The sequence below is a fragment of the Mus musculus genome, chromosome 13 (assembly GCF_000001635.26).
Source record: "Mus musculus strain C57BL/6J chromosome 13, GRCm38.p6 C57BL/6J".
Classification (NCBI taxonomy): domain Eukaryota; kingdom Metazoa; phylum Chordata; class Mammalia; order Rodentia; family Muridae; genus Mus; species Mus musculus.
The window spans coordinates 55,300,871-55,318,633 of record NC_000079.6 but is presented as its reverse complement, the minus strand read 5'-3'; the positions used below and the strand labels follow the sequence as shown (position 1 = coordinate 55,318,633).

Genomic DNA, 17,763 nt, shown 5'->3' with positions numbered 1-17,763 from the left:
AAGTTAGCCTGAACTGTACAGTGAAACTTTAATTCAAAAATAGAACTCAAAGTGCTGGTTTCATTTCTCTAAAATAATTCCTCAAAATACCGAGTGGTAGAGGATTGCTGTGAAGCCACTGAAACTAACACCAACCACGCTCAGTAGAGAGGGAAAGGATGGATACTTAAGCACAACCCGTGCACCTGGGAGGAATCCCAGTGCTTGGAGGACCCAGGCTGTCTCCTGCCCTTATCCTAAACCAGTCAGCCCCCTGTCTTGTTAAGCTATGTTTCCCCAGAGACAATAAAAACACAGGGCAAGGGCCATAAGAGTAAAGTTAAACTTTACTTTACAGTAATTTTTTTCTATATACAAAGAATTACAGTACATGTTTATGGGGACTCCTAGCACAGGGCTCCCCTCTTTTTCACTAGGTTCACTTCCAGCTGGCAACGGGTTGGGGGCGAGAGAACACAGTGACGGACCTTCGTTGAACCCTTTTCCCCATTTAAAAAATATAGCTTTCTAGTCAGTTTTCTTTGCTAGACCTAGAAAGCTGCTTTCCCACGAGCTCCTAGATGCTGTACTCACCCAGCCTCCACACTCTCCTACATACACACACGGCGGCACCACCACAACCTGGAGACCACCTGCTCTGCCCAACCTAGAAACAATGCCAACACCTCAGTTTCTGCTCTGCTCCCTGTCTGCTTCTGCCAAGGTGCACTAAGCTCCCAGGAGCAACTCCTAGGGCCTCTCGTAGACTTATGTTCTTAAAGTCACAGGAAGGCTGTTATAGGGGAAGAACCACAAAAGAGTTTAATGCATTTTGCTTATAATGGTCAGGAAACATCTCTTTTGAGGTTGTTTGTTGTCTAACAAAGCTCTTCCAAAATTCTTAAACATTGCCCTTATTCTTCATAAGCAATTGAGATGCTGCCATGAGAGGGGAGGAGGTAGAGAAGCAGAAGGTAATGGCTACTCCACGCCCACAGTTCTCTTCTGACCTTTCCTGGGCAGGATAGACAGATAAAAGCTATGGTCAAGGCGATACTAGCCATAAGAAATTCAGTGCCATCATCTGGACACAGGGTCTCTTCCTCCTCTGGACTGGACTGAATCACTCCAGGGTTGGGTTGGCAGGCATTACTGACTGCCTGATTCCCTCCTCTTAGAGCAGAAAGGAACCTATATAAACTATCTTCCCAACAGGAACCTGGGTTTCTCCTGTCACCACTCCCTCAACCCTTGGCAGTGCTTATTTATACCATGAGATTAGCACCATCATTACATTGTATTGTGTACAAAGCAATTATTTTGTTTCAATTTATACTATAGCAACTCCTGTACTGACCTAGGAAGCTCAACTGAGAGTGAACTGGTCACAGCCAATCAAAGGTCCTGCAGTGGCTACCTAGGTCTAAATGACTTGGGATAATGAACATGAATAGCTCCATTTTAACAGCAGTAAATCCCTGCGGCCACTCCTGCCCGGTGGTCGAGGAGGTGTGAGAACAATGGGCCTCTTCTCATCCAATGACAAACTCCAAGGGGATGACAGTACCTCAGCTTGGAGGGCGTGTGTGTATATCAAATTGAATGCTCTCCTGAGTGCCCTGAATGGACAACGTAGACATCCTTCCCGTCAGTTCTAGAACAACACTGGGACACGACCAGTGTCCAGCGTTCGTGAACTCAGTGCAGGGCCACAAAGGCTCACCACTGTACTTCAAGCCCAGACTGTAGTGTGGGGTAGAGAATAAGTACCAAAGATGCATTACTGGTAAAAAAAAAGAAAAAAGAAAAAAAAAAGCCTGACATAGTGACTTAAATAATCTCAAACTCAGTAATTTTAGGGAAGCAGACATTTAACAATACTTTGAGGGTGTGGTGGTGGTAAATGATGGCTTACCATCTATTAAAATGGGTTGGCTCCAGCAGGAAGAAAAATTAAGTCTTGAATGCAAATTGCAACAATTTCCTTATATTCCCTCCCCTACAACTAAACGAGAGAAGTATTAGTTATGACCTGTGAACATTTCTGCCTTTGGCTTGTCCCTGGAAACTACTTCCTGGGAGCTGTCTCATGTGCAGACTCTCTGGTCATCCAAAATTTAAGCACTTAGCCAAAGCCAAAATTACCACCTATTTCTCTGCTGGCAATTCACACCCTTGAAGAAAAGGTTATTACAGGATCCAAAAGCAGTCCAGAAGGAACTGCAAGGTTCTCCACCCCAATACTTGTGTTACTAAGGTATAGTAACCAGTGCCCAGTTCTAACACTATCCTTATGATGCTGTCAATGAGGTTCCACCGAGTCTCTCAGTGGTAACAAAGGACAGAAGGACTGATCTTCCCCTGCATCCCCCAATCCCTCCCCTCCAGACCAAGTACAGGGCGCAGATGACGTTCTCCCAGCAGGTCTGGAAGGAAGGCTCCAAAAGAATGTCGGTGAATGGAAGTATCAAAACAAAAGACAAGTGGCCAATTGTGCCCCCAACTCACTCCCTCCTGTCCTGTGAGACACTTCTAGACAATGGTCAAAGCCAATTACCTACTCAACCTATTGTAGAGAAGCTAGGTCAAGGCCAAACTTCTTCACTTAAAATTTTTACATAGTCTGCACCCCCCACCCCCCACTTCACAGTTTATTTCATGAAACAGCTACGGTAATCGAACACACAACATAGTGAAAGGAGACTCTGACAGTGCAGTGCAGGTATCTTTCTGATCACAACTACAGATGACAGGAGAGCAAAGGGCACAGGACTGGCACCAAGCAAACCTATTCACACAGCCTAAGAAATGAGGGAAGGAAAGGAGGGAGGGAGGAAAGAAAGGAGGGAGGCGTCTACTAGCTGCAGGTATATACTTACATTCTCACACATGATAAATAGGTAATATAGTGAACTTTAATGTCCTGGGTGAATTTCTTTAAAAATATTTTCTTCATGGTTTAAAATTTTTTAAAAAGAAAATAAGACGCTTTTTCTCTTCCTTTAAAACAAAGAGCTTTTTTTCACTCTGACGATGTGGGAAGAGAGGATGAAAGGGGAGAGAACTAGGCAGGTGTATTCAGAGGGGAGATTCTGAGGTTTCAGGGAAGTGCAGGGATTAGGCCCCCAAACTTGGGGCAGCCCTGCCCCAGCCTCATCCCTCTGCCTGAGTTCAAGGGTCTCAATTCCACAGACAGGCTTTGGGAAATAAAAGCAGATCCTACTTTCAATTTTTATATAAAGCGCAAATGCTAATATAACCACTGTTCTTTCCTCAAGAAGAGATGGAAGCTAACCTCAACAGGAACTTAGGGAGAAGGAAACTGGGGAATATACAGACTCCTGTTGAGGGTGTAAAAGCTGTAACTGAGTCAGAAAGGCCAAAAGATGCTGTCTGTTTGCTAAAGATGCTGAGTTGGCAAAGCTGACAGGTAAACAAACACATGATCTGAGAACAAAGGGCAGGTGAGTGTGGTACAACTAGCCAAACAGCACTTCCTGTTGGCAGTTTGTGAGCTGGGGAAATGGTAGGGCAAGGTAGCACCAACAGATTCCCAGCCCTTGGGCCCCAGCTCAGGCAGCAGTAACAGATAATCAGCAGTTATGAGGAGTCATTGCTTAGATTGGACATTGCTCCAAACATCACGTCTCTCCAGTCTTGGGGAAGGGTTTTGGCTTGCCACTGAGCTAAGTTACCAGGCATGTGGTCTCTATTACAGAGAGCAGTCATTTGCAGGGAAGTGGAGAGGGCCCTCTCTTTTCAGGTAGGAATTCTCTCCTCCCCTCAGGTAGGAGGGCACAAGACCAGGAAAGAATTTCCTTGGAATCTGACACTCACCTTGAAGGTGGTATGTCTTGCTCAGAGCTTGCCATAAATTCCCTATGTCCACTGCCCGAGACTGAAATCTGAAAGCACCTGAGTGTTTGAGGAAATGAGGATGGGGGTTCTTGTGAGAGGATTATTGGTAGAAAAGAAAGGTAAGCTTGCCAATCGCCCTTGTTCACTTCTGGGACACTACATTCTCAGAGAACATCTCCCTCTAACCAGATGCTCCTCCAAGGACAAATCTTCAAACAAGAACACAGAGACTGCAGCAGTTGCCCCAGCCAAAAGCTCACCTTGGCCTTGATGTAGTACCCTTCCATTTACAGAAGAGCTTTGTGGGCACACACATGCACATACATGCATGCATGTTCCAACCAGGAGATGTATGTTCTATATAACCACACTCTGGGCCACAAAACAAAAACAAAAGACACCCTCCCCCCAAACAAAAACAAAAAAAAAACAAAAAAACAAAAAACCCAAAACATTAACAAACCACTTGAAAACAGAACTGGAAACCCATGGCCTATAAGTACTTTCTGTTGTTCCCTGGTCAAAGGTCCTTGAAATCTGGGGACCCAAGCAGGCAAGTTAGGCTCTTTGGGATCGAGCCTTATGTAATTCTGTCTCACAATAATGACTGGCCCCCTGCCCTTGCACATATCAATATTCAGGAAACTGCCAGTGATGTGAATGAACACCAGGTTCTCCAAAAGGGTTTACAGGGTTCTCAATGGGACACGGTTCGGCTAGGGAAATAGCCTTGAGAGCCCCTACACTTTCCAAGTTGACCAGTGGAATCGAATTCCATTCTTGATTCCAGAGTGGACTTTTTATTTTAAGTTGACCATATGTAAAAGTTAGGGCAAAGAGACTCAAGTCTGTCTCCTTGACTGGGGCCCAGCGACTTCCCATACACGGTTCACAACCACAAGTCCCCATGGGCTAATGTCAAAAGAGTTCTGAGTGTTGAGATATAAGGAAAGAAGAACAGTGGAAGTGTGAATATGTTTGTTTTTCAAGAAGGAAAAAGAAATGAAGATTTCCCTCCTCAAATGGTACCCTGGGGACAGCTTGTCTAGTTATGTGACATTTACTGTATTATTTCTTTTCTGAATCTGCACATTTGCGACTAGAAGGAGCCTGGTTAAGAGCTTGAATTGCATTTTCTGGTTTGGGGTCTTGCCCTCTTCCAAGAGACCAGCAAGTTTGTGCCAAAGTTTGTGTGCCCCCAGCAGACCAGCAAGCCTGGGCTAGTGTTTGTCCAGCAACTATAGGCCAAAGCCCTGCCCCTGGTGAGGCTTTTCCCAGGCCCCAGGGACTCTGTTCTGTGGTTGTCAACTTCTTTTCTTCATTGGGGAGGGAAGCTGAGATCTTCCCAAGAGACCTGAAGGACTGCCCACTCTTGGCAGTGAGTCCTCTAGATAGCTGTTTCACCTGTTTAACCAGGCCTGGTGCTGGGCTAGGAGGTCCTGGGGTCTGCTCAGCTCCCACAGGGGTTCTTCCTGAGGCTTGAGTTGCTGATTCATATAAAAAAGCCTTGGCCGAAGGCGGAGAAAGAAATCTGGCATGGGTGAGCGATTTAACAGCTTGCCAAGGGTGTTCTGAAGGAGCTGCTACTTTTCCCGAGGGCTGGAGGGACTCTGACACGCTGATCTTCTCCGTAGCTCGTGGGATATGCCCCAGACCTTTGCTGGACGGCCATGAGCTTGACTCCAGCATTGCTGTCTTCTCATCAGCCTGTGGGGTGACTTCCTGAGGAGAAGCAGCCCGCTCCTTCTGGCGAGGCGTTAGGTCTATGAGATCCATCACCACAGCAGGTCTGTGCTTTGATTGGGTGTTCTGGTCCACAGGCCTCAGGGCTTTCTCTTTAGCTACCAGAGACTGGACCACAGCTGATAGCACTTTCTCAGGAGGTGGAAGTCTCTGGGTCAAAGAGGCATGGGACTTCTCTGGGGGCCTGTCAGAAATCTGGGGTTTGGGACTGTTAGTGGTTAGCAGCCTGTCTGGTGATGAAAGTCTCAGGCCAGTGGAGGCTGGAGTTTTCTCCACTGCCTGGGACTTTGGGCTGGCAGCACCTATGGATTTATCCAGCCTGGAGTCAGTCATTCTTAGAGGTCTTTCCAGTGGCAGGGAGCTGACTGAAGGTGATGAGCTTGGCCTGGTCATTGGAGAGGCTCTGTCAGGTGGCTGAGGTCTTGGTCCTTCTTTAGCAGGTGGCCTGTCCTGTGGTCTCTGGCTGGATACCAAGGACTGGGATTTGGTCCCTGACCCAGCAAGGTCTCTGATCCTATCTAAAAGGTGGGAACTAGAGTCAGTTCTCTCAGGAGGCCTTTCAGGGAGCAGTGGCCTCTGACAAGACCCTGTTAGGGCTTTTTTGGAGAGTGGCAGCAACTGGGTGGCATCAGTAGGTGGCTGATCAGACTTCTTGGGCCCCTGAGTAGCCATCTCTGATGACTGCTCTTTTGGCTGAGTGCCGGGGCTTGGAGGACTCGTCGCTGTGGGAGGCACATACTCACGGATCTCCCCAGGTTCCAGAGGGTTGGGCCCACAGGGATCATGTTCAGTACAAGACAGACGCCCATCGAGCTTGGAAATGAAAAGCATCCCTTCTCGATGTTGCTTGCAAAAGGAGCTGGGGCACATCTCACAGAAGGAGGCTGCTTCCTTCCCACACACGTCACACTGGTGCCAAGGACATTCCCACTTCCCTGAAAACAAGAGTGAAGAAAAGCTTAGGGAAAATAGATGCATGGAAGATGAGCCATGGCTCTGAGATTGGTGCACAGCAGTGGCTGCAAAGCCTCCTTCACACTGCCACGTTCTTCAGAGTTGGTGCCACTCACCTGCCGTTACTCCTTCCCCAGAATTTCAGCTTCCTCTTCTGCACAAAACAATATATAAAATAACAGCAAAGAATCAAGGTTGAGTAACTAAGTATCAACTAAACACAAGCAAGAGACTATTTCTAGCAAGAAGGGCTGTACAGTAGAAAACCAACCAAACAAACCCCAAAGTTCCTCTAAAGATGAAACAATTATCAATATTTCCACATTTGTTTGCAAATTCTGTTTGTCCTAGAAGAGCTTTAAAAAATTTAGTTTGTTTGTGTTATTTGAGACAGGGTCTCACCATGGAGCCAGGGTTGTCTGCACCTACATTTCTCAGTGTATGACCATACCGAGCTCGACAGCTTTTAAATAGTTAACTCAAAGAGGAACATTCCAGCCTTTTAACATACTTGCTTATTTTGTCTTAAACTGAAATAGTATACAGATGCAAAAATAATAAGGGAAGCCGACTCACCTTTGCTGAATTTTAAGTCTTGAAACCAGCACAGAACTTTATCTGCATTGTCCATGTAGAATGAGAGGGAAAACCTAGAACTAACGTAACCTTGCATCTAGTCCCCATGAACAACAGCATGTAAATGTTCCCATCTCCAAATGAATACACTAGACTTCACTGATGGAACTCATCAGAACTATGCCAGTCACATCCTGTGCCAGGAGACACTCTAAGTGAATCCCTATTTCTCCTTCCTGGTTCTGACATTTCAGTGTAATGGCCTTGCCCACATCTTACTTTGCTTTCTGTTATATCACGACGTCAGATTATACAAACCGAAAGAAAACCAACTCATAAACACACTCCCCTGACTTCTACACTAAAGCTCGCTGTACATTTTAGAAGCAGGCATTAGTATAATGTATAATAACCTCCCTCTAAAAGAGCCACACACACATCTGTTCTTGGTCTTTCACAACAGCTAGCATGTCCAAACAGCTAAAATCCTAAGATCCAAGTCACTGCCCAGAAGACACAAAGTCCTGGATATCTCATCTGCCTGAGCAGCTTTGTCTGGTGTTAAACTGACACAATTACTTCATTCACAAAGAAAAAGTCTACAGTGAAGGAAGGAGACTCTTGCAACCTGAATTCTCTAAGATGCCTCATTGTTTTTCAGGGTAGCTCTTTGAACTATTCTCAACAAGTCATTTATTTACCCAAGCTTCACTTGAACTGCCCCATGAACAGATATACATAGAACAGAATCTTTATGGGTTGCTGGAAAGGTAAAATAAGGTAAATGGAAATAAGTTTCTGTTTCTATATAAGCTGAGATTTTAGGCCTTTATTTTCACTCAAATAAGAATATGGAGCAGAGCTCTCAATGTGGGCACGTGCTTACACACAGCATGTGCTTTCTGAGTGACACAAGTGGCAGGCATCAGATTCTGAAAACCCTGATAGAGGAGGAGTGCTCTGAATGGACTGAAGCACCAACCTGCTGGTCGCTTTGTCAGATTCAGACAGTCTGCATGGTAGACTTTAGGGCAGCCTGGCTTCTTGCAGGAGACGAGCTGACCAGCATCCCCACAGCTGAAACATTCATCCTCTCTTTCCTTGGTGACTTCGCCCTGGCTCCTGCGCTTCCCATGTGGCTTCCTTTTGAATTTCCTTGACTTTTCTTCTGTGACAATGGGTTGATTCTGGAGGTCAGATATTGATTAGTCAACACCCTGAGCTCAGGTATGTAACTTTAAATAGATTAACCATCTTATCAACCTGAGTCTGGAATAAGACAATACTCAAGAGACTGCTATAAAGATAAAAAGGCAGGAAGACACAATGACACATCGGATGCTCAATTCATGTCAGCATTAATAGGGCTGAAGAGATCATTCAGCAGCTAAAAGCACCTGCTGCTCTTTCAGAGGACCCAGCTGTGATGTGGAAAACCCATACAGCAGCTCAGAAATGTCTGTAACTCCAATTACAAGAGATTAGATACCCTCTGCTAGCCTCTGTTTCACCGACATTCATAAACACGTGATGTTGCAGCCTCTGTTGCAGCAAGTTTTGCACAAACACACACATACATATAATAGAATAAAAATTTTAAATATATATACTATATTCACTTTCTTGTACTGTTCAAACTGTCAGCTTTGGAAGGCTCTATTGTTTCTTTGATCAAAAAAAATTCCTTTTGTTTTTTGAGACAGGGTCTCTTTTATGTAGCCCTGGCTCCCCAGGTATTTGCTATGCTGACCAGGTTGTCCTTGAACTCAAAGAGAACCACCTGCCTCTCACTCACCAGTGCTAGCTAGGATTAAAGGTATGCCTGACAATGCCCAGCTTTTATCTTAAAAAAAAATCCCATCTACATATTGTGTACAAGTGTCTGTATATGAACACAAATGTACCATGGTGTGTGAAGGTCAGAGGATACCTTGAAAGACTCTGTTCCCTATTTTCATCTTTAGGTCTTTGGAGACAAAATGCAGGTCCGTCAGGTTTGGCAGCGATTCCCTTTCCTAACAAGCCACATTGCTGGCTTTTATTATTTTGCTATTTTTTGAGATAAGGTCTTGTATACAATCCAGACTGGCCTTGAAATTGCACTTCAGCCTGCCTCAATCTCTCTAGTGCTAGGGTTGTATGAATACCACATCCACTTACTTAACACTTTTGTATAATAGTCTTTAAACTGGAATGAAACAATAGAAAAACACTTCATTAGTATTAAATAACCTCTGGTGTGTATATAACTACAGATTTCTGTGTGGACATGCATGGTTATCAGTTTATTCAACAAACCTTCACTAAACACTTCATTAGGAAAGCACAGATTATTTCACACTTTTGATTTTCAACAAGACAAGTGGGGTCAAATTAGATTAATGGCTGCAACTTCCCATAAGGCCTTTGTCTAGCCAGCAACAAGGTTCATTAAAAAACCCCTACTACTCTGATGGGATACAATGATTTCAACCTTTTTTTTTTTAAAGATTTATTTATTATTATACACAAGTACACTGTAGCTGTCTTCATTTGCACCAGAAGGGGGCATCAAATCTCATTACAGGTGGTTGTGAGCCACCATGTGGTTGCTGGGATTTGAACTCAGGACCTTCGGAAGAACAGTCAATGCTCTTACCCTCTGAGCCATCTCACCAGCCCCCTGATTTCAACTTCTAAACTATGTTCTGGTACTTCATCCTCACAGTTTCATATATTAAATGTCATCTTACAAGGACTTGACCCTATTAACTGTGAGATAAATTCCATTATTATTATAACATGGGAAATACAGTACCAACTAGGAATCAATTAAGAAACTTAATTTAACGTAGAAGATTTTCCTAATTTAACAAGGTAAAATATTAATGGATATTATTCATTTTCATAGATTTTGCTCAAAACAATGAGATCTCTATTTGTTCCTATGTATTTTTCACTCTTTAATATTGAACTTCACAGACATGATAGGAAACACCTAGTTGGAGTCACTGTATCACTTCTTTGTACCAACTTTAAGTTTCAGAACCACTGTTAGAATGAGAGCCCATGGTAGAATGCCAGACCATGGCAGGTACACTTAAACAATCATTAAAAACTGATGGTTGGGCTGGTGAGATGGCTCAGTGGGTAAGAGCACCCGACTGCTCTTCCGAAGGTCTGGAGTTCAAATCCCAGCAACCACATGGTGGCTCACAACCATCTGTAACAAGATCTGATGCCCTCTTCTGGAGTGTCTGAAGACAGCTACAGTGTACTTACATATAATAAATAAATAAATCTTAAAAAAAAAAAACTGATGGTTAAGGCGAGCATGGTAGTTTACTCTTTTAAATTTCAGAACCAAGAAGCAAGACAGACAGATGTTGGTAAGTAAGAGGCTAGCTAGCCTTGTCTACAGAGAAGTACAGGCTATCTTGGTTACAAAGTGAGACCCTGTCTCAAAAGAAAAGGAAAAAGAAAGCAAAGCAGGATAAAACTACCTAACAGTAAGAAAAACGTGAAATGGTATTCAAGAAAAGCAGGATAAGATAAGCTAGACATGGTGGGATACTCCTTTAATCCCAGAATTGGGGATGCAGAGGCATACGGATATTTGGAAGTTTGAGGACAGGTTAGTCCACAGTACCAGGATACCAAGAGCTATACAGTGATACCAGGTCTCGAATGAATGAAGAAAAGGAAACAATAAGGAGGGTGAAGAATGACTCAGCAAGTAAAGGCTCTTGTCTATCATTCTGATGTTCACATGAGTACCGTATGAGTCTTTACCCTATACAAGCACTCAAACATGTGTTGTATGCACACAAATGAATCTGGTGGAGGAGAATAAACCTTCAGTGAGAAACATCTGTCGCCAGGAGATGGTGGGGGTGATGATACATGCACTACCAGCACTTTGGAGGCAGACACAGGTGGATCAACCTTGTTTACAAAGTGAGTGTTATGAGAGCCAAGTCTACACAGAGAAACTCTCACAGAGAAACTCTGTTTCAAAAAAGCCCCAAACCAACCAACCAAAGAAACAAAACAAAGAAAACTCAGGCAGGTATGGGAATGCATACCTGTAATTCCAGCATGTAAAGGGACAAGGAAAAGAGGACAGGCACATGTTCAAGAAAAGAAAAAGAAAAAAAGGACACACACACACAGTTCGGGGATATAAATAGCTTACCAGAAGGTATGAATGGGTGAGCTGAGACCAGGAATTAACCTGCTTTGTAGGTTTTTTATTTTATAGTCTGACCTCCCTCATTCCAGGATGCTTTAAGAGTCCTATTGAGTCAAACTGCATACACACTGCAGCAACACCAACTAGATCATGAGCATACTCATTAAACTGTCAGTGGCACTGCTGATAACCAGTTACATTATTGCAAAGAAATAGCTTCTTACAGTGAAGTCATCCCTAGTACTGTACCTACCATTGTACAGGGAAGACATACCATTGCTCCTAATATAAAAGTTTAGAAAAGTGGTACCTTTGGCCTCACACCCAAGAAGCCACTGCAGTTGGGTGCTCCACATTTACAGACGGTTTTTCCATTCCCAAGACACTCTAGGTTGTAATTGAAGGTAAGTTCAGTGCCTGCATAAGAGACCACAGAAATATTAACATATATGGTTATACTATTTCTTAATTATTTATATGTGACATTAGCTACTAATAGAATAATTTTATTTGCTTTTTTGCTTTTGTTTGAAAAAGGGTCTCTCTATATAGTCCTGGCTATCCTGAAACTCACTCTGGATAGAAGGCTGACCTTGAACTCAGAGATCTTCCTGCTTCTTCCTCTGGAGCACGTTGGGATTAAAGGTGTACAACATCATAGCCGGTTAAAAGTATTTTTAAGAGAACAAAAATTTAAGTCTGTTATTAGTTAGCTAACTTAACAGAAATTTCAGCAGCTTAATATTTAAAATAACCCTTGCCATTAAAGTATGACTTCTTTCAATTTTCAAATATTTAAATTCAAAATACGCTAACTCACTAACAAAAACAAAGTCACAACTTGATGGTAGGATGCTGGTGCACACCTGTGATCCCAGCACTCAACAGAGCGAGACTATATCTTAAGACAACAAAACAAAGGAGAGATGGCTCAGCGGTTAAGAGCACTGACTGCTCTTCCAAAGGTCCTGAGTTCAATTCCCAGCAACCACATGGTGGCTCACAACCATCTGTAACGAGATCTGGCACCCTCTTCTGGAGTGTCTGAAGACAGCTACAGCATACTTACATATACTAAATAAATAAATCTTAAAAAAAAAAAAAAAAAGACAACAAACAAAACATGTCTGAAGAGCTGCCTCTTAAAGCAGGTGCCGTTTAGGCCCAAGGCCCTGTGTCTGAATCCTAAAAATCCACTATGAAAACTGAGGAGTGGAGACTAAGAATCCTTGGGCAGGAAGCTTAGTGTCAACAGAAAAGTGAACAAAGAAATCCTATCTCAGAACAAGGTAAGGCACCAGCTGATGTCCTCTGATCTCCACATGCTCAGTGTGGCAAGGGTACACCCCACTGCCCTCTATCAGAGGGCACACAAGTAAATTTAAAGAACACCTGCCAGTTATGTGTGCCTGGGAATGTACCTTATCTGGAAGCATCCAAGGAAAGAGGCATTTTACTACAAAGTAGTACTATCAAGAGAGTAAGAATACATATTGGTGACACCTGCCCATTATGACATAATCTGATTAGGTGATCTGAACTTGTGGTGGCTTCATGCATTCACAGTGTCATGTGTAGATCAGGTATGCCTCAAACCAGCTGAGGAACTGTCTGAGGCCAAATATTCCACTTTATAAATGGAGAAATAATATAAATTGACTGAAAGAATACAACACAATACCCACAGAAGTAAGTAAAATTTAAAGATCACTACAGAAGACTTGCCTAATATGGGAGAAACCCTGGGTTTATCCCTAGCCTCTCCAAAACTAGGAAAAAAAAATGCAGACCGACACTCTTATTTTTTTATTTAAAAATTTAAAACATTGTGTGTCCACATCTTGAATCCCAGCACAGGAAGCCAGGCATTGCAGACCTGTGAGTTCAAAGGTAGCTGGTCTATATAGTAAGTTTCAGCCCAGCCAGTGCTACACAGCGAGATCTTGTCTTAATCAAAACACCACCAACCACCCAAAGAATAATAGAGAGCTGGAGAGAACGTGGTTAAGAGTATTTGCTGCTCTTTAAGAGGACCTGAGTTCAGATCCCAGCACCAATATCTAGCAGATCACATACCTTTAACTAGGAGTTCTAGCTCTGGTATCCCCTTCTGCACTCCATCGGCAACCACGCACACTTAACACACTTATACACACATAGGCATAGATTAAAAAAAAAAAAATCTTAAAAACAACAATACAACAACAAACTGCCAAATCTAGTCTGCAATCATGGCCCTTGCAAAATTCTCTTTGAAAAATCATGTACTTTCTGTACATTTAAAAACTATGACAGGAGTGACCACAGAGTGACTGTTCAAACTTTAGGCCCAATTAAATATCCACTTCCACATACCTTGGTTTTAGGTTGTTGTCATACAATAAAAATGTGACGGATAGAGTAGTATCAAACTACTACTCACTCATGTCAAGTTTACTCCCAATTTGGAATCTCACACTTGCTGGCTTAAATCATTTGATTCCTACATTCTTATAGAAAATGACCATGATAAAACCTAGTAGTGTCAAAACCATCAGTTCTTAGTGGCTTTATAAGATAACCGTGGAGGCTGCTGATGAGTTCAGTGGTACCATGCTTTTCTAGTATACACAAAGGCCTCAGGCTGACTCCAGAACCCAAGACTTGAATCTACTACTCTCTTAAGATATGGAGATGGGGTGCTGGAGATAGCAGTTAAGAGCACAGGCTTTTCTTCCATAGTCTTTGAGTTCAATTCCCAGCAACCACATGGCAGCTCACAACTGTCTACAATTCCAGTTCCAGGGAATCTGACAACAATGCATATAAAATAAAATTATTTAAGGACAAAAGAGCAGAGGGGGGCGGTCTTCTTAAGAAAAAGAAAAGGTGATATAGCTGTCTCTTGTGAGACTAGGCCGGGGCATAGCAAACACAGAAGTGGATGCTCACAGTCAGCTATTGAATGGATCACAGGGCCCCCAATGGAGGAGCTAGAGAAAGTATCCAAGGAACTAAAAAGATCTGCAACCCTGCAGGTGCAACAACATTATGAACTAACCAGTACCTGGAGCTCTTGACTCTAGCTGCACATGTATCAAAAGATGGCCTAGTAAAGAGAGGGCCATTGGACACACAAACTTTATATGCCCCAGTACAGGGGAATGCCAGGTCCAAAAAATGGGAATGGGTGGGTAGGGAAGTGAGGGGGAGGGTATGGGGGACTTTTGGGATAGCATTCTAAATGTAATTGAGGAAAATACATAATAATAAAAAATATTAAAAAAAAAGAAAAGGTATGTGGATGGGTAATAGAAGATGCTTTGGTTTACACGGCATGTTTATGGCAAATGTGGAAGGTAAAATAAAAGAGGAGACTGGAGGAGCTACAAGTTTCTAAGGTAGGCCAATTTTGGGGTACTTAATATTAATGCTAATCTCAGCACTCAGAAAGCAGAAGCTATGAATTCAAGGCCAGCCTGGTCTACATAGTGAATTCTAGTCCAGCCATGGTTACATAGTGAGACTCTGTCTCAAATTAAAATAAAAGAAAGATTACCAGGTATGGTGGCACACAGGAAGGAGGAAGAGGAAAGCAGATCTCTGTGAGTTTAAGGCCAGCCTAGTCTACAAAGTGAGTCTAAGACAGCCAGGGCTGTTATACAGAGGAGAGCAGAAGAAAAAAGTTTAAGGACTAGAAAATTTTTATCCTGACAGTCATTATGTTAAATAAAAGAAACTTGTTACAAAAGAACTAACTATATGATTTTATTTATATGAAGTTCCTTCAAAGCCAGGCACAGTGGCTCATGCATTAATTCCAGCAGAGGCAGGTGGGTTCACAGCTAGTCTGGTTTATACAATGAGAAAAACAAAAACTGAAACTGTGGGTTGAGAGATCGCTCAGTGGTGTTGTTAACAGCACTGATTCTGCTTCTACAGGACTGGGGTTTAAATCCCAGCATCCACAAGGCAGCTCACAACTGCCTGTAATTCCAATTCCAGGAGATCTGACACCCTAACACAGACATATACACAGGCAAAACACCAATGTTCACAAAATTAAAAAAAACATGTCCAACTACCACATGCCGTTTCTTTCTCTCTCTTTTTCAAGACAGGGCTTCTCTGTGTAGCTCTGGCTGTCCTGGAACTCACTCTGCAGACCAGGCTGGCCTTTAACTCACAGAGATCTGCCTGCTTCTTCCTCCTGAGTGCTGGGATTAAAGGTGTGCACCAATACACCAACACCACCTGGAAAGTCTTTACATGTTTATGTATCCTTGGGAACTAGGAGATCTTTCTGAGTGAATGACAGAAGATATTTTGATGGTAAATGAAGAACTTGGAAGTCAAGGTCTCAGGCACAGAAGAATCTTTAAATGACTCTTACCTGCTTTAATGTCACTCAAAGCAAAAAGACCAACACGGGTATCTCCATTCACCGACCACTTCTGTGTCTCACAATTAGGCTGGCAGCAGTGATTCATGAAGCGTGCGTAGTTCCCTTTAGGACCAGCATCAATGATTCGATCCTAGAATTCACAAGAAAAGCTACTGATCAGATTTCCTGAGACGTATGCTATATCGAAAATTAGACTATTCACCCTCATAAGATGAAGAGGGTGATTTTAAAATAAAAAAATGTTCACCCATGGAGCAGTAAATATCAGCACCAATTCCATTTGGAAGGTCATGTTTCAGACACACTCAAGAGAATACTAAACTATGCAGGTCTAACAATATGCTGTGACAAGCTGACCTGGGTACTCTTAATGCATATTGAAGTTTATGAACCATGGCCCCAGAGAAGCAAAAGCTTATTCCATTTTCTAGATAAAAAGTTTCCAGATCAGGGACACATTAAAAATTATCTATTCAAGTTTAAATAATTATACTAACTCCCTACCCCAGACAATCATCAGAATGTCTGGCAGTAAGAATTAATAGTTTCAGCCGGGCGGTGGTGGCTCACGCCTTTAATCCCAGCACTTGGGAGGCAGAGGCAGGTGGGTGTCTGAGTTCGAGGCTAGCCTGGTCTACAAAGTGAGTTCCAGGACAGCCAGGGCTATACAGAGAAACCCTGTCTCAAAAAACAAAACAAAACAAAACAAACAAAAAAACCAAAAACAGTAGCAAAATTATGGTTATGAAACAGCAATGAAAATTATTTTATGGCTGAGGGTTACCACAACATAAGAAACTGTATTAAAAGGCTGCAGAATAAAGAAGGTTGAGAAACAGTACTATACATGATCCCAATGACACACTAATTAAATATTAACACATTAGTCCTCCAGTATATAAAAGGGTAAAGAACTGTTACCTCTTGTGGCCTTTTCATTTACTTTTATAGCATAATAATCCTAGCTTATATTAGAACACTCAAAAAGAGTACTAAAAACAGCTTTATTGTCTTTTTGTTATGGGTAAAGAACCAATCTAAGTCTCTCCAGAATCAAAACTCTAGAAACTTGTCGAGAACACAGACAAACAGTAGAACTCAGCCGGCCTGGGATGCATTACTTACTTTATCTAGCGTGAGCATATAGAAATTAGTGATGTCGTGCTCTTGTGCGTAACGGATCCGAGCTCTGCACTCTTCTTCATCTATTAGCTCACCCACATATTCATTCACAAATTCTCCCTAGAATTAGAAATTGCTCATAACTTAATAGTAAAAGAATACTGCTGCTTACATGTACATCTTTTATTTTAACAAGTAATAAATATGGATAATTCTCCCAAAGAAGATTATGTACATTTTACTATTTATGCTGCCTTAATCACTTGATGAAGTTAATCACCTCCTCACTCCCACCAGCAGAAAGTCCCAGGCTGCAAGCACCAGCTGCACCAGACCCGAGACTGAGGAGTAACAATAAACAAGTCAGTGAGGCCTCCTGTCTGAGGCCTAGAGAAAGTTTCTCCACAGTCTCCTCTTCTGCCTCCTTCCCTCCTACATTTCACACATTCCCCCCATGTGGATAGTACAACTATACTGGCATTCACAAAAGAATCCAAGACCTTCATTTTAATCTTGGTTGCAAACAAGATTAAGTATTTGGTAAATAACTAAACAGATCAGGCTATATTCACTGTGCTTCCTAGAAATCTCAACAAAATTCTTTAGAAATTATAAAGAGGTTTATATTTTTCATCCATGATGTACAATATTATTTGTTAAACTTGAGCAGCCTGGTAACTATCCTTGGAAAAGGCCGTTCCTACATTCCTGGGCACGCCTCACTTCTTTCCTAAGCAACTTTCTTAAATTCTAGTGTTTAAAGATTAAACGAGGAAGGAGGTGGCAGAAGTCACCCAGATCACATACTAAAGACGTCCTGCATTTTTCCTGGGAAAGCTCATCACTGCATGTCACACGCAATAAACCTAAGCTGCTTTCTCTCCATTAAAATAGTAAGACAATAACTATCTCTTTTTCCTCATCTTCACTACTGGCTAAGGAATTTCCACAAAAGAGTAAATAATCTCACAACACC

At 42.5% G+C, this 17,763-nt stretch overlaps 1 protein-coding gene across 23 annotated transcripts in view; it reads right to left on the bottom strand.

Moving 5' to 3' along the window:
* Window positions 1–308: 308 nt before the first annotated feature.
* The window catches only part of Nsd1 (nuclear receptor-binding SET-domain protein 1), a 108,544-nt gene continuing 91,089 nt past the window's right edge, over window positions 309–17,763 (bottom strand). For 22 of the 23 annotated variants that reach the window (NM_008739.3, XM_006517146.3, XM_006517138.4 and 19 more), the window contains 5 exons: window positions 16,791–16,907; window positions 15,654–15,795; window positions 11,592–11,698; window positions 8,093–8,297; window positions 309–6,515 (listed from right to left, as the gene is read on the bottom strand). In NM_008739.3, coding sequence (NP_032765.3) covers window positions 4,906–6,515; window positions 8,093–8,297; window positions 11,592–11,698; window positions 15,654–15,795; window positions 16,791–16,907 — 2,181 coding nt within the window. In that variant the 3' untranslated portion in view covers window positions 309–4,905. Of the gene's footprint in view, window positions 6,516–6,650; window positions 6,689–8,092; window positions 8,298–11,591; window positions 11,699–15,653; window positions 15,796–16,790; window positions 16,908–17,763 lie in introns of all 23 variants that reach the window. The other variant, XM_006517148.3, reaches the window with a different exon arrangement.